Source organism: Dipodomys ordii, unplaced genomic scaffold (assembly GCF_000151885.1).
Source record: "Dipodomys ordii isolate 6190 unplaced genomic scaffold, Dord_2.0 Scaffold9, whole genome shotgun sequence".
Classification (NCBI taxonomy): domain Eukaryota; kingdom Metazoa; phylum Chordata; class Mammalia; order Rodentia; family Heteromyidae; genus Dipodomys; species Dipodomys ordii.
In genome coordinates this window covers 23,339,400-23,366,583 of record NW_012267225.1, presented here as the reverse complement: position 1 = coordinate 23,366,583, position 27,184 = coordinate 23,339,400, and the positions used below count along the sequence as shown (strand labels likewise).

At 37.4% G+C, this 27,184-nt stretch overlaps 1 protein-coding gene across 1 annotated transcript in view; it reads left to right on the top strand.

Moving 5' to 3' along the window:
* Nucleotides 1-27,184, top strand: part of Nsmaf (neutral sphingomyelinase (N-SMase) activation associated factor) — a 149,562-nt gene that overhangs the window by 8,051 nt on the left and 114,327 nt on the right. Inside the window, exon 3 of the mRNA XM_013009266.1 lies at nt 15,006-15,075. Coding sequence (XP_012864720.1) covers nt 15,006-15,075 — 70 coding nt within the window. The remainder of the gene's footprint in view (nt 1-15,005; nt 15,076-27,184) is intronic.

Below are 27,184 nucleotides of genomic sequence, written 5' to 3'. Positions count from 1 at the left end.
TGTTAGGGAAATGAACCCTAAGATATGTATTCAAATGTTTTTTTTTCTTTCATGCGATTGTTTCTAACACATTTTGATTATTTCTTTGTTTCTTTGTATGTCCCTCCCCCACGGTATAACCCCTGCTTTCACTGTATTTGATGTTGGTATAATTTGTGGAGGGGAAGGGAAAAACAAATCGTTTAAATAGCTTTAGATTTCTACAGGTGTTTAACCAATTTTGCCAGCACCACTTACTGAAGAGACTCTTTCTTCCATTCCACTTTTTTACTCCCTTATTGAAGATTAGGTGGCTATAGGTCTTTGGGTTCATTTCTGGGTCTTCAGTTCTATTCTCTTGGTCCTAGGGCCTGTTCTTGTGCCATTCCCAAGTTGTTTTAATTACTATGGTTTTGTTGTAGAGCTTAAAATTTGGTATTGATATTCCTCCAGCACTGTTCTTCCTGCTAAGAGTTGTTTTTGTTATTTGGGGTCGGTCTTTTATTGTTTCATATGAATTTTTGGATTGCTTCTTCTATTTCATTGAAGAATGAAGTTGGGATATTGAATTTGTAGATAGCATTTGGCAGTCTTGCCATTTTCATTATGTTAATCCTCCCAATCCAGGAGCATGGGAGGTTTTTCAACTTTTTTAGTTCTGCTTTAATTTCCTTTTTCAGGTTTTTAACATTTTAATTATAGAGGTCCTTCACTTCTATAATTAACTCCTAGGTATTTTATTGGAGGGGCTATTACAAAAGGAGTTGCTTTCCTAATTTCAGCTGCACTCTTCATGTTATTGGCATACAGGAAAGCCACTGATTTTTGAGGGTTAATTTTATACCCTGCTACTTGGCCAAAGTTTCCGTTCAGCTCCAGTAACTTGGGAGTGGAGTCCATGGGGTTCTTTAAATACAAGATTATGTCATCTGCAAAGAGGGAGAGTTTTACTTCACCTTTCCCTATTTGGATCCCCTTAATTATTGCATCTTGTCATATTGCTCTAGCGAGGCATTCTAATACTAAATGGAAGATAAGTGGAGAGAGTAGACATCCTTATTTCATTCCTGAATTTATAGGAAATGGCTTTAGCTTTTCACCATTAAGTATGATACTGGCTGTAGGTTTGTCATACACAGCCTTTATTATATTGAGGGATGTTCCATAGATTCCTAGTTTTTCCAGAGCCTTCATCATAAAGGGGTGTTGGATCTTATCAAATGCTTTTTCTGCACCTATTGAGATAATCATGTGGTTCTTATCCTTGTTCTTGTTGATGTGATGAGTTATATTAATTGACTGGCATATATTGAGCCAGTTTTGCATCCCTGAAATAAATCCTGTTTGATCATGGTGAATGATTTCATCAAAGAAATGGGTCTATAGTTCCCTTTCTTTGATAAGTCCCTGCCTGGTTTGGGGATGAGCGATACAATGGCTTCATAGAAAGAGGTTGGTAATGAACTTTCATTTTCAATTTCATTGAAGTATTGGTGTGAGTTCTGCTTTGAAGGTCTTATAGAATTCCACTGTAAATCCATCCGATCTTGGGCTTTTCTTGGGTGGGAATTCTCTTAATCTATTTCTATTTTGATGCTTAATATGGGTCTGTTAAGTTCATTTAAATCATCTTGGTTTAGTTTGGGTATGTCAATATTTGTTAGAAATTCCTCCATTTCCTCCAGATTCTCAAACTTATTTGCATAAAGGTTTGATAAGTATTCTCTTATAATGTTCTGAATCTTGGTTGTTTCTGTGGTGATGTTTCCATTCTTGTCTTTGAGTTTGTTTATTTGGGTGTGTTCTCTTCTTTATCTGATAAGATTTGCTAAGGGTCTGTCAATTTTCTTAATATTTTTGAAAAACCAACTGTTTGTTTTGTTGATTCTTTCTATGGTTTTTTGGACTCTAATTCATTTAAATCTGATTTAATTTTAATTATTTGTTTCTGTATACTAGATTGAGGTTGCTCTTTTTCAAGGAGCTTCAGATGCCTCATTAAATTGTTGGTTTCAGCCCTTCAATGTGTTGATGTAGGAACTCAGAGCTATAAACTTTCCTCTATGTCCCAGAGGAGCTGCTAATTTGTGTATTCATTTTTGTTATGAACATTTGAATTTCCTTTCTAATTTCTTCCATGACCCACTGGTGGTTCAACAGTGTGGTGTTCAGCCTCCATGTGTTACAGGATTTTCTTTGGTGACTTTTGATGTTGAATTCTAATTTTATTCTCTTGTGGTTTGAGAGAATGCAGGGCATAATTTCAATGTTTCTGAATTTGGACAAATTTTCTTTGTGACCCAGAATGTGGTCTATTCTGGAGAATCATCCAAGTGCTGCTGAGAAGAACATGTATTCTAATGTTCCTGGGTAATATGCAGTAGATGTCTCTTAAGTCTAGTTGGTATATGCAGTTGTTTAGATCCAATGCTTGTTGAGTTTTTGCTGGGTTGATCTATGCAGCTGGGATAGTGGTGTGTTAATGTCCCCAGCAATTATTGTCTTTGGATCTATGTGAGATTTGAGGGAAAGTAGTGTTTCTTGTATAAATTTGTGTGCTCTGTTATTTGGTGAATAGATATTTAGAATTTAAATATCATCCTGAAGGAGAGATCCCTTAATTAATATGTAATGACCTTCTTTATCTCTTCTTGCTAATTTTAATTTGAAGTCTATTTTACCTGATATTAAGATTGCAACTCCCACGTATTTATGGGGGCGGTTTGCTAGGTAGATTTCATTCCAGCCTTTCACTTTCAGAATATGTCTGTTTTTGTGGGCAAGGTGTGACTCTTGAAGGCAGCAGATAGAAGGATCTTGCGTTTTGATCCAACTAGACAGTCTATGTTGCTTAATTGGAAAGTTAAGTCCATTAATATTGAAAGTTTTAGAACTGAGAAGTGTTTAGTAGTTCCTGCCATGTTATCCACCTTCTTGGGGGTTGTACTAACTGGGTTCTTCCTATGATTCTTGAATTCTTTGTTTGGGGGCTGTTTCTTGGCCTTTATGATCTTGCTGGTTTTCTATGTGTAAGACATCTTTAAGTATCTTTTGTTTAACTAGTTTGGTGGAGATATATTGTTTCAATTTTTCTTTGTTGTGGACTGCTTTTATTTGTCCCTCCATTATGAAGGAGATTTTAGCTGGGTACAGTATTCTTGATTGGTATTTGTTTCTTTTTAGGGTCTGGCATACATCATTCCAGGCTATTCTTGCTTTCATTGTCTCTGCTGAGAACTCTGATGTTATTCTGATTGTTTTCCCTTTACAAGTGATTGATATTTTCTCCCTGATAGCTTTTAGGGTCCTTTCCTTGGTCTCAATTGATCCTTTGCAGATTCCACTCTGATGGTGAGATGTCCTACTCTGGTCTGGTCTATGTGGGGTTCTAAAGGTTTCTTGTACCTGAACGGGCCTATTTTTTTGCATGTTTGGGAAGTTCTTGCTAGGATCCTGTTAAATTTCTTAGACTTTCAACTTCTTTTCTAGGCACTCCTCTATACTGATTAGCATTAAGTTAGGTCTTCTGATGGTGTCTTCTAAATGTTGAATAGATCTATCATATTTTTTTGGATTTGTCTTGAATACTGGCCTGTTGTTTTTCTATAATGTCTAGGCTGTCTTCAGTCCCAGAGATTCAATCTTCTGCCTGGTCTAACCTACTGTCAAGACTTTCTACTTTGTTTTTTATTTCTATTCCTGCTAATTGGTCAGATTTGATGGCTTCAAATTCTTAGATAGGTCCCATGGTTTCTCTTATTTGCAATAACTAGTACATGTGTAGGACAAGCAGAAAAGGCCTAAAGGCATGTACAAATGACCATATAAGATGATGTTAAGCGAAATGAACCCTAAGATAGGGACAAATATCTTTTTTCTTTTTTGCTATTGTTTCTAACGTATTTATAATGTGCCATGTGATTTTTTTGTTGCCTAGTATGTTCCTCCCCCACAGTATAACCCCCATTTTCACTGTATTTGATGTCAGTGCCCTGCATCTTGTAGATATACTTCTCTAATTTGGGGAGGGGAAGGGAAAAAACAATGCTTAGATAAGAATAGAAGTTGACCCATTGTAACCATGAAATGTACAAACACTATGTTGAAAACGAACTTTACAACTTCGGCAGGGGTGGTGGGTAGTTGTAGAGGTGGGAGGGAAGGGATAGTAGGGGGAAAACAAAGGAGAAGGAAACAATCCTCAATAGGAAATGTGCTCATTATGTTGCTCAGGTAACTGTAACCCCTCTGTACAGAATTTTTACAATAAAAAATGTACAAAAAATTCTTTGTTGGGGCTTTGTTGTGGATCTTGTATGGACTTCTTTACCACCTTAATTTGTTTTTCAGTATTCATTCTCAAATCCATTAGTTGATTGGTTATGGTTTCATTGGACTCCCTTTCCTTCTGTTGGACTTCATCCAGCATTCCCTTTGTGGTCTCCATGGATTCCTCCAACTTTCTGTTTGTGTATTCCATGAATGCCTCTATCAATCTTTGTTTATTCTCATCCCATTCAAGCTATTCCTCAATTAATCTTTGATTAACCTCATCATGCTCATGAAATTCCTGTATTAATTTTTGGTTAACCTCATCATGCTAATGAAATTCCTGTATTAATCTTTGGTTAACCTCATCATGCTCATGCATTTCCCTATCACACTCACATAGAGTCTTTTGCAGGCTTTCAATCTTATTCAGCGTGTTTACCAGTAGTGTTTGTAGAGCATTTTGGGAACTCTCTTCTGGATTATTCATTAACTGCTTTGTTGCCTGATTATCATGAGCAGGAGTTGAGACACTTGGACACCATTTTTCTTGTGTTTCTGCAGCCTGTTTTGCCCATTTGGGTATGAAAGAAAAACCAATTCCATAGCAGAATGCTGTTTGAAGGAAATATCAATCACAGCCTTGCAGTTGCACAGATTGTTGCAGTCAAAATGAGTACAGATACAATCTAGTTCAACGGATCAATCTAGTTTAACAACAAAAAACTAGGGATCAATGGACTAAGAAAATCAAAGGAGTCCGAAGACAAGAAATTAATAGGTTTAGGGAGATTTGTGAGGAGAAAATAAGATTAGAGAAATGTGGGGAGGGAAAAGGAGAGAAGAAAAATTACTAAACCTAAATTCAGAGAGAGGAAAAGGATAGAAGGAAAGGAGAAGAGAGATAAAGAAAAGGAAAAATGAAAAACAAAAATTTTAAAATTAAACACATATATAATTGTATAAATTATATAATTATAAAGAAATAATACTACAATTAAAGGAGTTAAGACTAAGAGTTTGTGAACTGAATAATCGATGTCTGACTTACGAATACTCATAATGAAGGATAAGGTCTAATAACCTAAGAGGGGTATATATCTGGGGATGAACAGAACAGCACTTAAATAGAGCAAAAAAATAAAAAGGACCAAAGGGAAAAGAGTAAAAAGAGAATTTAAAAAAAAACCTAAAATAAAATTGATGAAAAAATAGAAAACAATTTTTAATTAAAAAAATAGAAAAAAGTGTTCTTCAATATTTGGGGGGGTGGGTCTTGTATCCCTTCTGTGTCTGTAACAAGCCTCTTGGTGGAGTCTCTGGTTTGCTTGTGGTGTTGATTTGGCTTGATTGCTTGATTGGTTTCTTCTTTCTTTTCTTTTCTTTTTTTTTTGGGGGGGGGGTTCCAGTCGTGGGGCCTGAACTCTGGGCCTGGGAACTGTCCCTCAGCTCTTCAGCTCAAGGCTAGCACTCTACCACTTGAGCCACAGCGCCACTTCCAGCTTTTTTTTCTGCTTATGTGGTGCTGAGGAATCGAACCCAGAGCCTCATGCATGCAAGGCAAGCGCTCTACCACTGAGCCACCTTCCCAGTCCTTGATTAGTTTCTTTAATCAGTTTGTTTCAACAAGCAGAATGAAGCACTGCCTTACCAGGGACTTTATGACCCTCCTCCCAGGCTAGTTCAGTGGGAGGGTGATCTGCTTTCTGTATCACAAAAGAGGGAGATGACTGTCTCCTGTAGCTTGGAGTTGCTGTGAGGGGGCTAGGTTATGGGTAAAGTTGAGGCCTGTCAACAGTCAGTAGTTTTTCCCTGAGGGGCTAGCTCCTGAGGCACTCACACACAGCCCAGCCTGGAGCCATTCTCAGGATTTATGTGTACAGAGTTTCCAATTGTTTTTCTTTTACTCTCCTGCAGCTGGAATTGCTGCCTGTGCTATAGAGGGGTGGAGCAGCCTCTGGTTCTGTTTATCTAGTGTAGAAAGTCTCCCTACCCACCCTGGGCAGAGCTTGCTTTGCCTGTGAAGGGCAACTTTCCCCAGGGGTGGAGCTGAGCCCAAGGTCAGCTTCCTTTGACCTGTGGAATGGCTCCTATTGTCTTCTTCCAAGGCCTGAGTTACCTGCTAGGTGATCTGGTCCAGTCTTCATCAATATCAAAGATGGAGTTCTCCTCCAGTGGTGGGGTAGGGGCTACCTTCCCACTGCTGCTCCATGAGAAGGAGTGAGGATGTCTTGTGGGGTACTCATGACTTTCTCTTGATTTCCAAGCCATCCACTGTCTGTGACTATCTGTAGTCAGCAGAATGGAGATTTCCATTCCTTGTAAGTTCTTGCTGGTGATGAGTAGAATCCCCTCGCACACAGTCTCTGGCACCTTTGGTCCACCTTTGTATCACCTTTGTTGATATCTGCGGCAGCAGCCCCTGTCACCACAGCTGCAGACACCGGCAAGTGCTCAAATCTGTCTCTTAACCAAGCTGCCTGAAATTTTCCTCTCTGGCCAAACTCTCTATACTATGATGGCACACTTGGTATGACTCTATAGCCTTGGAATTTTCACTGGATCACTAAAACTGATTACTACACCAGAGCTTGTTTGGCCATCAGCTTCTCTTCCAGCATCTTCCTCTGGACTCGTACCATTTTTATACTAAGCACTGTAGAGTTCAGAATAAGTTAAGAATATTTAATCAGCTGTGACATTGACCTTGTGACTGGACATAATACATTCAGATTATCAAAGAAGATATCAGATATTCAGAGGTCTCAACCAGCATCAAGTTTTAATCATTTCAAGTAGAGGTCAACGTGAGCCAGAGAAACAGAGAGGTCTATAGACCTCAATGCAGCAGTTTGGGCTTTTCCCTGCCAGATAGTGTCCACAGGTTCTGGCTATAATTAATGCAAGCATAAAGTTTTCCCATCTTATGATCACAAAATTACACAGCAAAATTAACATACCCTAGGGGAAGTTGTACTCAATGTATCTGTAGATCCCAGATTTTGCTTACCACAAGCCACCCTACCAAATAGTTACATCCTAAAACCTATGTTTTCCAGGTCTATCATTATTAACATATTTACAGAAAAATTACAGGAGTTCCCATGGGAACTTAACTTCCTCTAATTAGCCAAATGTAAGACAGGCTTTAGAAGGGAAATAGAAGGCCACCAGAGAGCTACAGAATGGACTTAATTTCTTCTCGTTTCTGGACTTGATAATCTAAGTTGGATCCACTGTGTATTATATACATGAAAGCTAAAGCAGAAAACAACAGTATGTTATCATACCTCATGGGTGTTTTGTTAAACATTTCCAAAGTGAAGCTCCTCCAAGGAGCTGAGACTTGGAAAAGTTACATACACCAGTTAAATGAGGAAACCATGGCTCTGCCTCCCTCCCAGACCCCCAACCACTCTGAATAAAGGTCTGAAGGCTTCATCACCACCTTAAGAGAGGGTGGCTCTGAAATTCTGGAGACTCTTGAGACCTCTTTTTCCTCCTGAGAACCCAGAAGCTGCTGGAAAGAATCCTTCCCCAAGAAGTGAGTTCCCTTATTAGGCCATTCTTTGATGGAGGAGTACTCCACTTCTCTCATCCTTTCATGGGGAGGACTTTAAGTTATGGGGTCCTCTGGCCCTAATGTCTGTGTAAGGCCAGAACAGAGATTCTAAAGCAAAATCTCACAGCACATTTTCTCTTTGACAACCAGAAACTTTTATTAATCTAAAAATATCCCCAGAAATTATTCATATGTGTCCGTCCATTATAAATTTTCCAAGGAGCACCAGAGATCCTACAGTGTCTGAGGAAGCAGACATCTTGGAGCAGCATGTTGAGTATCTTTATGCCAATATACAGGGTGCACTTGTTCTCTGGTGGACACACAGTATTGTGAAGTCCTCATGGTATAAATCAGAAGAACCAGAAACACCTGTGTTTTGGGTCGTTTCATGATTTTACATAATATTGGAAATTCCCCTTTGGTTTCTCAAGTTTTAAAGAACAGTATAACTAAGGATTTTTTAGCTAAATGATAATACTTTTCCAGGGTTAATAAGCAAAAGAATGTAATAACATAAATTTCATAATTAAATTTGTATTTTTTTCTTCCAATGTAATAGAGGTAATTTTTAAAACCATCTTCCAGAAAGAAATTGGATGTGCATAACCAAGACAAAGACCATTTTGAGACAACACACATCTGTGGCTACTGAATGCCTGTTTTGAATTACATTTAAATTGCCTAGAGAGCATTTGGCAAATGGAAAATTTTAACTTGGTTTAAGCTTTTCCATGGACAATTTAGGTTTTGTACTGTTATTGTTATTTCTATGCTTCTGCATTCAAATCTTTTCAACTGGCGTGGAAAAGAGAAAAACATTGTGTTAAAGGCTTTTTAATGACATAGTAACTCCTCCTGACAAACAGTGGGTCTGTTCCATTATCTTATCTGCCAAAAAAAAGAAATATCTTCCAGGAGAATAATATGTGCTTAATCATGAAAGCCTTCAACTTTGAAAGCTTCAAATGATAGAATCAGCAACAAGAACAAGTACTCTATATTCCCAAATGAGATGTGTTCTTCTGATTATCTTGCAATAACATCTGTGGTAATACTACTTTCTGGAATCTGCTGCTGATGGTCTCAAAGAATTTTACCAGGTTTGCCTGGTTTATCATGTTTAAAAAAAAATCAGTGATTAAAAAGTATAGCATTGTCCCTCCCCTTTCAGGTTGTCCTTTAGCTTTGCTGCTTCACCAGAAGTTTAAGAACATACCCCCTGAGCTGTGACTTTAAAGTACAATGGCCTGCTAATTTCTGTGCAATGGACCTTCTGTATCTGTGGGTTCTATATCCATGGATTTACCAGCTGTGTACTGGAATGATAGTAAAAGCAAATTGCATTTGTACTGAACATATCAGACCTTTTCCCTTGTTGATATTCTCTAAGAAATACAATGTAATAGCTATAATACAGTGTTTACATTATCTTAACTATTTTAAGTCATCTAGACATGCTTTATAGTCCATAGGAGGACTACACCGGTTATATGCAATTACTACACCATTTTAAACAAGAAACCTTAATCTGCAGATTTGGTATCCACAGATGTCTTAGAACTAGTCCCCCATGAATACCAAGGAACAACTACAATTTCCTGGGTAAAGATCATCCTCCCAATTGCAATGAGACTGGTGAAGTTCCAATAAAGTCATCATTACTTCTGTTGTCCTGAGGAACACATAATTACAATCAAAAGATAGGCAGGCACCAGTGGCTCATGACTGTATCCCTAACTACTCAGGAGGCTGAGATCTGAGGATCATAGCTCGAAGCCAGCCTGGGCAGGAAAGTACACGAGACTCATCTCCATTAAGTTAGTCAGAAAAATACAGAAGTTGTACTGTGGCTCAAGTGGTAGAGTGCTAGCCTTGAGAACAAAGAGGCTCAGGGACACTGTCAAGGCCCTGAGTTCAAGACCCAGCAAAAAAAAAAAAAAAAGATGCCAGTGATCCATGCATGTAATTCTAGTCTGTCAGGAGACTGAGATCTGAGGACCAAAGTTTACAACTGTCTTGAGATAGAAAGTTCCTGAAATACTTTATCTTTAAGTAACCAACAAAAAAATCCACAAGTAGAATTGAGCCTCAAATCAGAAAGTGCTGACCTTGAGCAAAAATAACAAATGGACAGCACTTAGGCCCTAAGTTAAAGTCCCAGTACCAACATACAAAATGAATTGATGATAATATCCATTTAGAAGAAATGTATTGTCCTTACTTAAAAGAATATTTTGTGAAAGCATTTCTAGCCCCAAGACTAGGTTACTTTGCATATGAGAACTTGTGTTAGTTCTAAAGTTTACTTGTGTGTTCCTAAATACTGTCACTCTGGCACCTTCTGTGCACAAGAAATTCTATGATCCAATGAGATTAAAAAGTTTCCCCTCGAGCCCAGAACCAGTGGCTCTTGCAAGTAATCCTATTTATTCAGGAAGATAAAATCTGAGGAACGTGGTTCAAAGCTAGTCCAAGAAGACTAACCTGGGAGAGTGTTATCTCCAATTAATGAGCAAAAAGCCAGAAGCAGAGGTATAGTTCATGTGATAGAGTGCCAGCCTTGAATGTAAAAGCCAGGGAGAACATGAGGACCTGAATTCAAGCCCCAGAATTAGTGCAAATAAACAAACAAAAAACAAAAATTATTTACAAAAAAAGAAGTAGCCTCTGTAAGTTTTTCATAGGTGTGGAGTTTGTGCTATATGTTTGGACATATGTTAAACAATGTCAATGTTGTAGTAACAGATAACATATGACTCCTTATCAGCCTCAGGATGGTATGTTTATGGAAGATGCTTGTTCAGTTAGGGAGGAAGTGAGTGGAGAATCTGATGTTCAAATGCCCATATAACTCAAATGTGCTCTCAATTGTCCACAGACATAAAATTTCTACCTGATAGTAAATTGGGATATTGTGTAAGAATGCTAAGTATTTTCCATGTTACAACTTTAATAATTCACCTTCTTTACCCCATTTCACCCCTCCAGAAAGGACAAATTCTTGTTGCATAGCAAAACTCTAAATAAGCACTTATCTTTCAAGAACCACTAAGCAGTTTATTGTTCATGGTCCACATTGTACCCCAGAGACGGGAAAGGTTATCTTACATATTAAACAAAATTGTAATGATGGCACCTAACCAAAGAAATTGGTTCTCAAGATTTTATACTTTATATAAAAGTGTACAGCTATAAAAAATCCAACACTTTCATGAATTTTATAAGCTCCATTGTGTATGCATGCCACATTTCTTTGTCTATTCATCTGTCGATAGACATCTTAGTTGATTCCATATCTTGAATATTGTAAATAGTGCTGTAATTAGCATGGGGTATTTGTTATAATAAACAATGTTATCTCCTTGATACACTGATCTTTATTTTCATTAGATATAAAACGGTAGTGGGATAAATGGTGGTTTAAAATTTCATAGACTCCAATTCTTAGGAAAAAAAATCATGGCTGGGTATTGACAGCTGAGATATGAGGATTGTGATTTAAAACCAGCTCAAGTAGAAAGGTTGGTGAGGCTCATTTCTAATAAACGCCCCAAAACAAGAAGTAGAATTATGGCTCAGGAGAAAAAGCTAAGGAACAGTACCTAAGCCCTGAGTTCAAGCTCCAGTACTCACATAAGAAAGAAGGAGAAAAAGGAAGGAAAAGTGGAAGGACGAAAGGAAGGAAGGAAGGAAGGAAGGAAGGAAGGAAGGAAGGAAGGAAGGAAGGAAGGAAGGAAGGAAGGAAGGGAAGGGAAGGGAAGGGAAGGGAGGAAGGGACAAAGGAAAAACATAATAATATGACCAAATGTAATACAGGCATGTGAGACAATTGCATGCACTTTCATGCAGGCCTTATTGGTAAAAATTAGCCTTAGGTAACATAGCAGAAAGGCAGAAATTTAATAGAAACTCATTCTGATAGTATAATATATTCTTAAACAGCATACAAAATTTAGGTTTTAGTCTTCCCAGATGTGTTCATAACCCCTTCCTTTTCTTGGGGCAGTTTTTTTTATGAGTAACACACAATAGAGTTTGCTTGTGGTGATGGTGGTAATGAGATTTGGCAGAGCTGGCATAATACACTCATTTTATTGGGCCTATATGAAAGATCCTTCTCAAATTTTGAGGGAGAATATATGGCTATTTAAAATGAACCCAAATATGCTTCTTAAGTCTATTGTTTATGCAAATTGCTTTAATATTTGAGTATTGAAAAGAAGAACATACTCTTAGATGATTTGGGGAACATTTGGAAGTTGAAACTTTGATTTTATTGAAAGATGAAGACAACTAATGCCAGTATTCACTTTAACAATGAAAGGGTATGTAATTGTCTGTAGTTGAGCAGGGTTAGTATGGCCTCTGGTAACCATGTTCATCTTTCTGCAGATGGATATTTTTGGTGGCCTATGTTAGCTCTCTGCCACAATGGCAAAATATCTGAGAGAATAACCTTAAAAACGAGGATAGGTTTCTTTTGGTTGATGGCTTCAGAATTTCTGTCCATGTTTTTCTGTTTCTATTGTTATTAGTCCTATGGAATGACAGAAAATAATGGTGGGAGCACATTGAGGAAGAGGAGGAAAGTCTCTTGTGCTGTGGTAGCAAACAAGAGAAAGAGGACAGGGGTTGTGATTACAATCTTCCCTTAAAAAGCAAAGCTCCAATGATCTTCCTGTCTTCCACTTGGCCCCGCCTCCTAACAGAGCCACAAACTGGCAATTAACTCTGTAACCCATGAATGTTTCAAGTCCCTTATCCAAACCATAGCAACATCATGCCACAATAGCTACAAAGGCCAACTCAACTTATCATAATTTGGATGCATTTTTCCTTGTTGCATAGAAGCTGATCATAAAAATCTTCAATCATTGCCTGCCAATTTGGTCTGAATGCTGAAACTGAGTAAATCATATTTAGGCCCAATTATTTTGATAATTGGAATTAGATAAATTGTTAATATAAATAATTGTTGTTACAGTTCTAAAAATAGTTGATCTCAGAAGCTATGAAGACATTCTCATCTTACAAGCACATTAAGAAATAAGGAGCATGACTGAGCTGAAGATTGTTAACTTGGAGGGTGTGACTGATCTTAATTACCTTTTGTTCTGCATTTTCAACTTTCAGTAGTACAATTGACTAAACATATTTCCTAGGTAATTTTTCTAATTAAAGATTGCTCTTCTCAATGAAACTGGTTTCCTGATTATAGGAAACATTCAACTAACATTAAAATATTGGAAATATTTATAACATAATTGTCTGTTTACAGAGTTTCCTAGAATTTTTTTGTTAGATTATTTTAAGACTATGTCAGCCAAGCACTGCTGGCTCACACCTGTGCTCCTAGCTACTCAGGAGGCTGAGATGTAAGGATTAAGGATTGAAGCCTGCCTGGGTATGAAAGTCCATGAGACTGTGATCTTCAATTAACTACCAAAAAGCTGGAAGTGGATCACTGGCTCAACTGGTAGAGTATTAGCTTTGAGTACAAAAGCTCAGAGACAGCACTATTGCTGTACATACCCCAAAACCTGCACACACACACACACATACACGCACACACACACACAACACAACGCGCGCGCGCGCGCACACACACACACACACACACACACACAAGATTATGTCAAAATTCTCCCCATTTCTTTATCACAATCTCTGGTTATATGCCAGAGAAACAGCAGAACTCATCTAGAAACAAGTATTTATGACAAGTCACAAAATCCAGTATACTCTGGGGCAACACAGTCAATTTACAATCATCTGGAAAAGGCTGTGTAAAAGCATGAAATAAATGGTAAAATACTAGCAACTCTTCTTTTGTTGGCCCAAATGGATGTTAGACACAATAAAAGGAATCCTTCTCCCACAGCTATTCAATTTTACTTTCTTCAATCAAGTTGGCCAACTACTAACACACAGTGAGATCTGTTACATTCCATACAAGCCATCAGACTTGAAAGTCTACTATTGCCCCAAAAGTCATAGGAAAAAGTGAACCTAGCAATTTGTGATAAGGAAGGAGCATGTCCTTAGAGGAGGGAAGATCTATTGGCATCTTCCTCCACATAACAGCCTGTCAATCTAACTGTATCTAAACCAAGTATGGGAGGAGAGTAAGGACACTTTCTCTAAACTCACTCAGTCTGATTGAATTCCATGACCTATCCCATTTTGTCAGATAGGATTTTAAGAAAATAATCAGTTCAGCTTCAAGAAAGGCACTCCAAATTGCCATTTTTTTCAGGTTTTAAAATTTTTTATTTTTAATATTTTTAATAGACAATTTTAATAAATTGTACAAAGTAATTCCATTATTACTTTTCCATGCATGCATATATAGTACACTTTGATCAAATAACTTTTTACTTTTAAAAATCACCTTCCCACAGACATTTTGTAGCTTGGTTTCTCTAACTGTATAAAAACAGTCCATTTTTTAAAATAAACTTTTTATTGTGAAAATACTGTACAGAAGGGTTACAATTACATGAGCAAGGTAATGAATACATTTCTTATCAAGCATTGTTGCCTCCTCCTTTGTTTTTCCCAACCATCCCTGCCCTCCCATCTCCACGACTACACTCCCCACCCCCAGCCAAAGTTGTAAAGTTTGTTAAGAAATGCAAATCAATACAACATGGAGATACCACCTCACCCCAGTTAGAATGGCTATAATCAAGAACTCAAATGACAATAGATGCTGGAGGGGATATGGACAGAAGGGATTCCTACTGCAGTGTTGGTGGGAGTGTAAACTTGTTCAACCACTTTGGAAAATAGTATGGAGGCTCCTCAAAAGACTCCATATAGAGCTCCCCGGTGACCCACCAATCCCACTTTTGGGCATTTACCCAAATGATCACAAACAATGAGATATACAAGATGCTATGTTGAAAAACTGTCATTTGAGGGGCTGGGAAGGTGGCTCAGTGGTAAAGTGCTTGCCTCGCATGCATGTGGCCCTGGGTTCGATTCCTCAGCACCACATAAGCAGAAAAAGCCAGAAGTGGTGCTTTGGCTCAAGTGGTAGAGTGCTAGACTTGAGCTGAAGAGCTGAGGGACAGCACCCAAGCCTAGAGTTCAGGCCCCATGACTGGACAAAAAAACAAAAACAAAAACAGTCATTTGACAACTAGAGCAAGTCTTTTGATTGAATATTTTTCTTCTGTGTCATTTTCAGTTATCAGAATAGCTGAAATAGAAGAGATGTACAGGAGAAATATTGGAAAACCAATGAAAGATGGTGGACAGTGGGCAAGAGAAGGAAGAGCTCCAAATACAATAAAATGTATACATGGTACCTGTAAAGGTCATGTAATCAAATCCTATCAAGGCTCTGGTAGTAATGAACTACACTACTCAGCTTACTATCAAAGATGGAGAGTATATTTGAATCTATGTGTCCTCACATCTACTGTTTTATGTATAAACCAAAATCAGGCTTCAACAAATTACTATTCTTTATTTTAGTGGTTTATGAGTATATACATATTTATGTATATGTGTATATGTAAACATCTTATACACATACAGTAAATATATATTGAAAAAGAAATTGCAAAATTTTGTTATATATAATATGTACTATCCTCTATTTTACTTAGCATATGTGGATGTATAATTTAGATAAAATAAAATGTGTGAAATGTTGACTGTTCTTTATTCTTCTTTAATTATGCTATGATAATCAACATGAAAGATGCAAGAAATTACTCCTTAGTGTTGTATAATTACATAGCTAATCTAGTGAAGGATAACTGTCTAATGTGGCCTAACCCTTCTAAGATCAGCATGGTTGGAGAGACTCTGATGGTTTACAAGAAAATGTCTGAAATGGCCAAGGTGTGAACAATTAGAAGGGAAAAGAAGCCTAGTGAAGAAGGAAGGTTTTCTCCCAAGACTGGTCATTGTGAAATAGGGGGACAATAGCTAGCATTATGATCTCTAAGATATAGACACTGATCTAAGTACTGAGAGCAAGTTAGTAATCAGCTGAAGACTGAACACTCCGATGACATGATTTCAAATTCTCATTCCTTACCAGCCAGAGGAAAATAGGCATGGGAAAAAAATAAAGGGACACAGATGCATTCCAAAGATATGTTCCTATTTCTGAGTAGGTAGGTTGGATGGCCAAAACTGAGTCTGGTCCTCCCCCTCTACCAGGCCACATGCTGGGCAGTAATAGATATTCAACTCAAGGTATTTGTGATGTTTGGGATCAGAAATGTCCAGATACAAGTAGATCGAGAGCTACTTTTCAGTGGCTCATGTGTTGAAATCTTGATCCCCAATGCAGCAGTGTTGAGAAGCCAGGTACTCACGAGGTGATTTGATAATGATGGCTAATGATCTCCATTAATGGATTCAGACTGTGATGGTTTGGTGGGAGGGGATTTATTATGAAGATGAGCTTTCTTTCTCATTTCCTTGCTGTCGTAATCCAAAATAGTTTATTCCACCATGTGCTTCCATCATAAGGAGGCTGAAGCACAAACCTAAAAGCAGCTATGGGCCAAAACCTCTGAAATACTGGAACAAAACAAACCTGTCCTCCTTGAAGTTGATATCCCTCAGATATTTAATAATAAAAATCAAAAAATGATTGACATATCTAACACAGGGGAAAAGATATCAGATCATATCTTTGGGAAGAAAAATTGGATCTAAGGAAGAAATTCTTATCTTTACAACGGGAAAATCTGTAAGGAGGTGTCCTAGTCCTGACTTTTGTCTGTCATGGTCAGAGAAATAAAGGCACAAAGAGACAACCTTACCAGTGTGCTCTTCAAGTACTTTCCTGTGATCAAGAGGAGGTAGTGCAGGCTTATAATCCTAGTTACTCAGGAGGCTGAGAGCTTGTTCAGTCAGGGAAGTCTATGAGACTTTTATCTCCACTTAACCAGCAAAAAGCCAGAAGTGAAGCTGTGGTACAAGTGGCATAGCACCAGCCTTGAGCAAAAAAAGCTAAGGATAGAACTCAGGTCCTGAATTCAAGTCCCAGAACATGCATAAGAATATAAAAGAAAATAAAAATAATAACATACAATAAGAGAGGTCCACAATGGAAATGAAATTGAGTGTGAAAATTCATGGCTAAGTTGTCCTAATCATGAGTTTAGGAATTAAACTATCAGTGTCTTTTGTGAAAATAATATAAGGTCTCTCCAACGGAATGTAGCCTCTGCTATCGCATATTTGACAATATGTTGTGTTCCTGGACTTGACTTTGACCATGCTCCACAAATGAAGTAACCCTGTGCAGGTTTCTGAAAATCCTCTGCAGTCCAATGCATCCCACTAATAGGAGGAGGGCAGAGGGCAGAAGGAAAGAAGGCAAGGATACTTCTCTCTTCTCTTTGTTTCAGTGCCCCATCCATGCCAGGGAATTTTGTTTTTGTAACTCCGTTGCCTAAAAGATCACGCCCCCCTTCATGGCTCTAGCTCTCATAAACCTGGCAAAACCTACTGCTCCCATTGCCCTTCAGACCTAGGTATAGGAACAGCTAGCTATCCAGTTTGGTTTCCTTAGCCATGGCTACCTCTTTATTAAATGCTTTCGTTCCTTACTGTGACTGTCACCAATACACAAAGCAATTGGTTTGTAAAATCCCAAAGCTTCCTATCCACATTAGAATCACTTCATTGTTAGAGCCACATGTTTATTTAACAAATAATTAAGCACTTATTCATTTGATGTTTAGTAAGTTTTTCATGAACAAGGTAACTATTGCTCTCAGAGAGTTTGTAGTCTTGTTTAGAATGTAAGTTAGGAAGCTAGAGACCAGTAGCTCATGCCTCAATTCTAGCTACTTAGGAAGCTGAAATGAGAGATGAGAAAATGTATATATATCATAGCAACTTACAAATACTGACTCTCAGTCCATGTTATGATCTATATCCTTTCTTTCATGACACAACCATTGCTAAACTTATTTCTTAACAATGGCCAGAAGGCACAGACACCCACAATCACATAGACAATAAATGCACCCAAATGTATTTCTTATATTTTTTATATTCTTATAGTCTTATATTTCTTATACAAACTTTGTGCATGAAACAAAGTTTCATGGTATGAAACTTTCCACTTAGGTGCAAAATGGTTTGGATTTGGAAGTATTTTCAATCTCAGATTCTCTGATTATAGTGTTCTGTCTATATTACACATAAACTGTCAGTAATATTCTCTTTTTTGATAAGTAATGGTACTGGGATTTGAACTCTGGACCTCACACCACTCTACCATTTGAGTCATTCCTCCAACACTTTTTATTTCAGTTAGTTTTAAAATAAGGTATCAAGTTTTTGCATGGGCTGGCCTGAACCATAAAAAACCTATTTATAATTCTTCCACAGCTAGAATGGCAGGCATGTACCACTATACTCAGCTTTTATTGGTTGAAAACAATCTCTTTTATTTCTTGCCCAGACCGACCTTAAACTGTGATCCTCCCTACCCCACCTACTTAGTTTGGATTACTGATGTAAACCACTGTGCTGGCTAGTCAGAAATATTCTTAAACTTTCCTGAGCAAGAGTCATGTTATTCACCTGTCATGAGTCTGATAAATAGAGAGGGAAAGAAAATAAGGAGCAAAGGAGATAGAGGAGGGAGAAAGAGGGAAAGAAAGGATGTGGCAAGCTATCATCTAAAAGACTGGAGAAAAACACCTGTCAGCTCTCTTAATCTGCCTTTTAAATAAGAAAGGCTCAGACAAACTAACTTAAAGGTATTTATCAGCAATTTCTACTGTCTTAAGGGATAAATGTGGCTAGTTCATAGAACACCAGGTTGGTATACTGAATTAGGTTTGCATAATCTTGTGTATTTTTCTTTTCTGAAGGGCATACATTTTTTTTCACTAGTTCACAATTTTTTTTTTTTTTTGTCGGTTGTGGGGCTTGAACTCTGGGCCTGCGCGCTGTCCCTCAGCTCTTCAGCTCAAGGCGAGTGCTCTACCACTTGAGCTACAGCGCCACTTCCGGTTTTCTGGTGGTTTTATTGGAGATAGGAGTCTCACCGTCTCTCCTGCCTGGGCTGGCTTTGAACCGCAATCCTCAGATCTCAGCCTCCTGAGTAGCTAGGATTACAGGCGTGAGCCACCTGCGCCCGGCTAGTTCACATTTATTATACCTGCCTTCTCTTGCATTTGTAAAAAAAAGTCTTCAATATCTCCTTGTAAAAGTAGCAAAACTCATCAAAAAATGAACCATTTTTTTCCTTGAAATTTTGCATTATGAGAGTGTGCAATTAGGAACTTTATTACCATAGCTTTGTATATCCTCATCAAACATACATTAAGATTTTGTCTGAACTATGAAGCAACTTTTCATTCCTCTTTGTCAGTGTAAGTTTCCATTACATCTAAGTAGCTGCAGGATGGTTTGGCAGAAGGTAGTAAAGGAAGTATGGGCAATGTTTGATGTTCTCATTTAGCCCATGGGTGTTTATTTTCTATTGAACATGAATTAGAGAGAGGGGAGGGGAAGAAAGAGTAAATGATTCCAGGAATGAATAGTAAGCCACAAGCCTTTCCTTTGTATCTGCAGTTAAGCCCCTCACTTAGGAAGGCCAGACTCTATAACTACTTCTCAGTAATGTAATCATAATCTAGAAGTTTCCCCATGAAAATGATCCATTCTCCAAATGGCCACTTAGAAGAAAGAACACTAGACTTTAAGTTATATCATCTGAATTCTAGTCTCCATGACCACTACTTTATTTCTGTCCCATTTACTTTCCCAATTTCCTCACCTATCAAAAGAACACAAGAATAAAACATCCTGTGATGTTTTCAATGTCCTTTAGATTTTTCTGTAGATAGAGATTTCTATTGGTGTTCTGCCAAAAAAATTCCCTTTAGCATTTCTTATTGTGTGTCCCAGAAGCGCTATATACTTCACAAAAGCAAAGTGCTATTAAAGTACTTTGAAAACATTTATGGCTATACAAATTAGAAGCCTGTAATCCCAGAGCAAAATGATTCTAGTTGATTCCATTTGTCCTTATGGTCTTTGATTAGCTGAGCTATGGCTCACAGATTGGACCAGCAGGGTTATACCCACTGCATTCATGGAACCCATTTTTTGTCACTTTATGCAAAAAGAATTGAGGGAATACACATGGCTCAGAAAATTATTGGGAGTGCTTAAAAAACCAGGTTGCAGGCTGGATTTTCAGGTAAAGTTTCTCACATAGTACAGCCTACCTGGGCCACCAAAGTGACTTCTGCCTGTTCTATAGTCCAGAAAGGGTTGGAACAGCCAGAGCTTCTCAAAATCATCTCAAAACATGGACACTTCACATGCTACTTCTCCTTTCTGGGACTCCTTTCTTTTTTTCTTTTATCTTGAGTTAATAAATAATCGTTATATCTCAGTTATACAGTACATTGTGATGCTTGATATATATGCATATTGTGAAATGATTAAGTCAAGCTAATTAACATATCCATCACTTCACATACTTAGCATTTTTGTGGTAAGAATATTTTAATCTGTTAGTAATTTTGACATATGTGATTCATTTATTATGAACTATAGTTAATAACTTAGATGTACAGTAGTCTTTACATTGATTCTTCCAATCTTACTGAAACTTTGAATCTTTTTTACCAACTTTTTCAACTTCTGTCAACACTGCCAGACCCTAGCAACAACTATTCTAGTCTACATTTCTTTTAAGTTTGACTTTCTTAGATTCCACAAGTAAGAGAAAACATATGGCATCTATCTTCCTGCACCTGGATTATTTTACTATTTTAGTTAGTATAATGTTTTCTGTGCTTATCCCTGTGCAAATAATGGAAGGTGTTTTTAATTTAAAAAAACTGAGCAGTATTCTATTATTTATACATGACACATTTTCTTTATCCATTTATCTGTTGATGGACATACGTTGGTTAGATACCTTGGGGGGCTGGGAAGGTGGCTCAGTGGTAGAGCGCTTGCCTTGCATGCATGAGGCCCTGGGTTCGATTCCTCAGCACCACATAAGCAAAAAGAAAAAAGCCAGAAGTGGCATTGTGGCTCGAGTGATAGAGTAACTAGCCTTGAGCTGAAGAGCTGAGGGACAGTGCCCAGGCCCAGAGTTCAAGCCCCGTGACCGGACCAAAAAAAAAAAAAAGATACCTTGGTTGTTGTAATTAATATTACAATGAACAGGAGAGATTAGTTGCCTCTTTGTTGTAGCAATTTCAATTCTTTTGAATATATATTGCGATGTGAAGTTACTAGATCATGTGGTTAATCTATTTTTTAAGGAATGTCTTTATGTGTCCCATAATAGCTGTACTGAAGTACATTCTCACCAAAAATGCATGTGTTCCTTTTCTTCTCATCCTCATAAACACATTACCTTTATCTTTTTTTTTAGCTTTATCCTTTTGATGCTAGCTATCCTAAAAGGTATGAGATGGTATCTCATTGTAGTTTCAATTTGCAGTTCCTTGATGATTAGTGATGTTGAGCATCTTTCCATATGCATGTTAGCCATTTGAGCATCTACTTTTGAGAAATGTCTATTCTGTTTCTTTCTCATTTTAAAAATCAGTTTTTATGTTTTTGTGCTATTAAGTTCTTTCATATATTTTGGATAATAGTCCCTTATCAAACGTGTTTTCCAAATATTTTTCCCAATCTGTGGGCTGTCTCTTTACTCCAATAATTATTTCTTCCCTGTGTTGCAGAGCTTTCCTCTTAGGTTTTTATCTGGTTGTTTTATAATTTCAGGTCTTAGAAAAATAAATTAAATAGAAAGAGCAACAAAAATAGAAAAGGCATTTGACAAAATCTAAAATTCTTGCATAATAGAAACTCAGTGTTAGTATAAAGGGAATGCTTTCCCTCCACCAAAGATATTATACATAACAAGTCCACAGCTAACATGCTCGGAAGGTTGGTAGCTTTCCCCCAAGACTGAGAACAAGGTAAGTGCTCAGTGGCAGAGAACTGGGCTTTCACTAACTTCCACTTAGTACAGGATCTCACCCTTGGGGGAATCAAACAAGAGCAAAAACATAAAAGGCCTCCAAACTAGAACAAGAAGTTCAATTGCTCCTGTTGGTTGATGATATGACCTTATGTAAGGAAAGCTCTAAAGATTTTACCCAAAGACTCTTAGAGCTGGTGATTCAATTCGGTAAATTTGAAAGATGAACATCAATATAAAAAATATCAGTAGAATTTCTGTATACTAACAGCAAACAATCCAAAAATAAAGAAATTAATTTCATTTATAATACCATCAAAAATGAAAAGCACAGGAATAAATTCAATCAAGAAAGGGAAAGATAAACTGAAAACTATAAAACACTGATGAAAGAAATTGAACTTGTGTTCATGGATCAGAAGATTTAAAATCATTAAAATGTCCAAACCACTCAATAAAAATTTACAAATTCTATTCAATTCCTATTGAAATTCCAAGGTCATTCCTTACAGATATAGAAGAACCAATCCTGTTTTATGTGGAACCTGAGAAGATCCAAATGCCAAAGTAATCTTGAGCGAAAATGAATAAAGGTAGAGGCATTCTATCACCTGATTTCAAAACATATTACAAAACCACAGTAATTAAATGGCATAATACATGCATAAAAATGGACATATTGTCCAATGGAACAAGAAAGCCCAGACACAAACTCATGTATTTATGTGTAGCTAACTGGTTTTTAAGAAAGATCCAAACTCCAAGTACAGAAAGGGTAGTGTCTCCAACAAATGGTATTGGGAAAACTAGATATCTACTTGCAATAAAGGTGAACCTTTGTTTCAATTCATACACAAAAATCAACCAAGTTTTCAAGCTGAGGTCCTGACTATATCCATGATCAAAAAATAAATTGTATCTCTAGTCTTAGCCAGGCTGCTATACCAAGAGTACCACAGACAGGTTAGGTTAAATAAAGAACATTTATTTCTTATAATGTTGAAAGCAGTACAGATTCTTCCCTGTGTGGTTATGAAATTCCTGGCATGTCATAATCAGTCACTAGTACTTGGACTGGATTTTTAATATAATTTAAAAACACAAAAGCAATCAGATAAAAAATGTTGGTTGGATATTCATTACATGCAAAGGACATTCTATACTTCTGAAAAAAATCAACAAAGAGAAATGGATGGACCTAGAACAAATCAGGTTAAGTGAGAGAGACAAATGGCACATGTTTTCTCTCATATTCAGAAACTAGATCTAAAATATACCAGGATATGATAAATTAGACAGAATTCTGGGCATTCACATGCAGTGAGACCAAAGGAGGATTCTCTTAGGGGAGGAAAAGAAAGGTGCAATCTTATGAGCATCTGGTCATATAAAATTATATTTATCAACATGAACTCCAGGAAATGGAAACAAGAGATTTTTTTCTTTGTTGTGTTTTTTGTTTTCTTTTGTGTTGTTTGTTCGTCAATCAGTCTTGGGGGCCACAGAAATAGAAGGAGAAAGGATGAAAAAATGAGGCAGTGGTCCTCACTAGACACTGTGTTGAGAATGAACTATACAACTTGTGAGTGGGGATGGGAGGGAAAAACTGGGAGAGAGTAAAAGGGGGATATTGTTCAAAAAGAAATGTACTCAGTAACCTGACTTATATAACTGTACCTCCTCTGTACATCACCTTTATAATAACAATTTTAAAAAATTAACAGCACCTTCCAATGTTCGACATTGCTTCATATATCTTAGTGAGTGCTTACAGAAGCTCTTCCTGCTACCTGCAGTGATTCCTACTTTCCTGTATTCGTCAGAATTCGTAAGGATGGTTAGCCTTGCCCACTTAAAGTATGAATCAAAGTTTCACTCTTTCTTGATCCTTTCAAATCTCTTAGGATCTTATCATTTCATGTGAAAGAAAGACTGAAATATGACTTAAACAATACAGGTTTATTATTTCCTATAACCACAACAAAGGAAGATCGAGATAGAAAAGAAGCCTCCATGTTTGGGATTCAGCAATACTATGGTGCCAGCAAGAACTAGCAGCTTCTCCTACTTCTACTTCCTCTATCTTCAGGCCTGATCTTCATGGTCACATCATGAACACCATAGCCAGATGTTAGGTGTTGACATGATTGTGATCAAAGCCAACAAAGGAGTGTCTCCTCCCATCAGTACCCTCTGCCTCAGTCCCATCTGTAAAGCTACTTTAACATTTCTCTCCCAAGGTTGTGTTCCAGGCTTACACCTACTAGACCAATGGCTGCTCATGAGAATAGAAAAGAAGGAGAGTGATTGATGTTCACTTGTGAACATTTATATTTTGGCCTCAGGAGGAAAAGAGTAAATATCACCACTAAATCAAGGCTCTTCCAGCAAGTAAGGAGAGAGGAATAGGTAATGTGGCATCAGCTACACTCTCTCAACCCTTCTGAACGGTGAGAAGTACTCTACCTCAGCAGTCCTACAGCAGCTCATAATTAAGGTAATCGTAGCATTTATCACATTGTCAGCTCACTTCTCAGTTCTGTCATCCTGTGAACCCCTCTCAGGCAGGGACTCTTTATTATTCATATGTATCACTAGGCATAGCTCAGTATTTGTCACACTGAATGTATCCAACAAATGTGAATTGAACTCAAATAAGTTGAATTATGTAGGTCATGATTCTAGAGATGTAAATAGATATTAGCCACTTTGAAGAGTTATGATTTTGTTCTCTAACAAGACCACACTTAAATCATCTAAACTGTATTTTTGCACAATTAATGTAGTTATATTAAAATGCCAGAGAAGTAGCTGGCAGGGTGGATACAAATCAGCAAACCTAGAACTGTCATGCCTTTCTTGATGCTGTTAAGTAGCTAATCCTAATAGTTAATCATTTCATGTTCACTTTTTTCATTTATATCCTGTCTTCATAAATGCAGACATAAGTGTCATAACTTGACTAAGTGAAAACAATTTTGGATTAAGTGAGGAAACATGTATTTAGTCACACTAAATCTGTTAGGCAACATAAGAGGTAGAGCACATATTTTAGGCTTATTTATTCAACACACTTTATACTTAATACCAAAATAGAGGAACATGGATTGGATTTACCCTCCCCCTAAAATAGCACAAAATGAACAATAGCATCAAAAATGAAATAGCACACAAGTCATTAGAAAGCTAGTCATGAGGACCAGACAAGAAATGAATTCAATCTTAAAATTGCTGTAACTTAGAACCTTGGTAGACTTCCCAGGTAGTAAGACAGGTACAGATGGGAAGCAGTGAACAGATGGTTTGAAGAGATGAAGCAGAAAATCCAGAAAGACAAAGAGAGTTAGTGTTCACAGAACAGAATACTGGAAAAGAGGAAGCTGCATAAAGATCTGGTGAGGGTGTCACTCAGCTATCTAGCGGAGGCCCAATCAGGGTGTGAAAACAGAGAGCTATCAGGGGCTGGGGAGAGAACATTAGAGGTGATAGTGTTCAGAGCTCTCACCAATAATGGTGCCCTTCACACCAGCCCAGTTGAAAACCTCAGGATTCATGGAACCTTAAGGAAAGTCAGCAGATGAGTCTTGACTTATTCAGGGAAAATTATCTCTCAAAAGTCACAGTTCCAAACTAGCCCAGTAAATATTAAAGTCGAGACTTAAAAGATTAGACTATTTCTGAGTAACTAAAGATATTCCAGATAAAAAAACAAACTCAAAAATATTTATAAAATATAAAAAAAACATTCTTTCAGATGGAGGCATAGAATTCCATTGTGTATATATACCACATTTTCTTGATCCATTCATCTACTGAGGGGCATCTGGGTTGGTTCCAGATCTTAGCTATGGTAAATAATGCTGCGATAAACATAGTTGTGCTGGTAGCTTTAGTGTGGTCTTGTTTGTAAACATTTGGGTAAATGCCCAAAAGTGGGACTGCTGGGTCATAGGGGAGCTCTATGTGAAGTCTTTTGAGGAACCTCCATACTACTTTCCAAAGTGTTGAACAAGTTTACACTCCCACCAACAATGAAGTAAGGTTCCCTCTGTCCACATCCCCTCCAGCATCTGTTGTTATTAGAGTTCTTGATTATAGCTATTCTAACTGGGGTGAGGTGGTGTCTCAATGTTGTTTTGATTTGCATTTCTTTTATGGCTAGGGATGTTGAGCATTTCTTCATGTGTCTATTGGCCATCCTTCTTTCTTCTTCAGAGAAGTTTCTCTTTAAGTCATTAGCCCACTTATTTATTGGGCAGTTGTTTCTTTGAGGATTTGTTGTTGGGGGATTTAATTTTTTGAGTTCCAAGTATATTTTAGATATGAGACCCTTGTCCTTTGTATGGTAGTGAAGATCTTCTCCCAATCCGTGGGCTTTCTATTGATCTTGCTAGCTATGTCCTTTGCCATGCAGAAGCTCTGCAACTTCATGCAATCCCATTTGTCCAACCTTTCTTTGATTTGTGTGTTTCCGGGTCTCTATTCAGAAAATTTCAGCTTGAGCCAAGGAGACCTAGGGTTTCTCCTATACCATCCTGTACTGTTTTCAGAGTGTCTGCTTTGACTTCGAGGTCTTTGATCCATTTGGAGTTGATTCTAGTGCAGGGTGATATATAAGGATCTAGCTTTAGTTTTCTTCAAGTAGTTAACCAATTTTGCCAGCACCATTTACTGAAGAGGCTGTCTTTCTTCCATTCTATTTTTTTTAGCTCCTTTATCAAAGATTAGATGGCTATAGGTCTGTAGGCTCATTTCTGGGTTTTCAATTCTATTCCATTGATCCTGAGGTCTTTTCTTGTGCCAGTACCAAGCTGTTTTGATTACTATGGCTTTATAGTAAAGTTTGAAATTTGGTATTGATATTCCTCCAGCAGTGTTCTTTCTGTTGAGGAGCGTTTTTGCTATTCGGGGTTTTTTATTGTTCCATATGAATTTTTGGATTGCCTCTTCTATTTCCTTGAAGAATGAGGTTGGAATTTTGATAGGTATCACATTGCCCCATTTGTTAGGAAATGGAAAGACTTGGAAAAAATTATATTAAGTAAAGTAAGCCAAGCCCAAAGAAACATAGGTCCCATGGTTTCCCTTATTTGCAATATCTAGTATATGTATGAGTCAAGCAGAAAAGATCAGAGAAGGTGATGTTAGGAAAATGAACCATAAGATATGTATTTAAATGGTTTTTTCTTTCAAGCATTTGTTTCTAATGGAATTATAAGATTATTTCTTCGTTGCTTTGTATGTCCCTTCCCTACATTATAACCCCTGCTTTCACTGTATTTGATGTCAGTATAATTTGTGGAGGGGAAGAGGAAAAACAAGTCGTTTAAATAAGGATACAGGTGGACCTGTTGCAACAATGAGAAGTACAAGTTGTCATGTCGAAAACGAACTTTACAACTTGGGGGGGGAGGATTGAGTGGGGA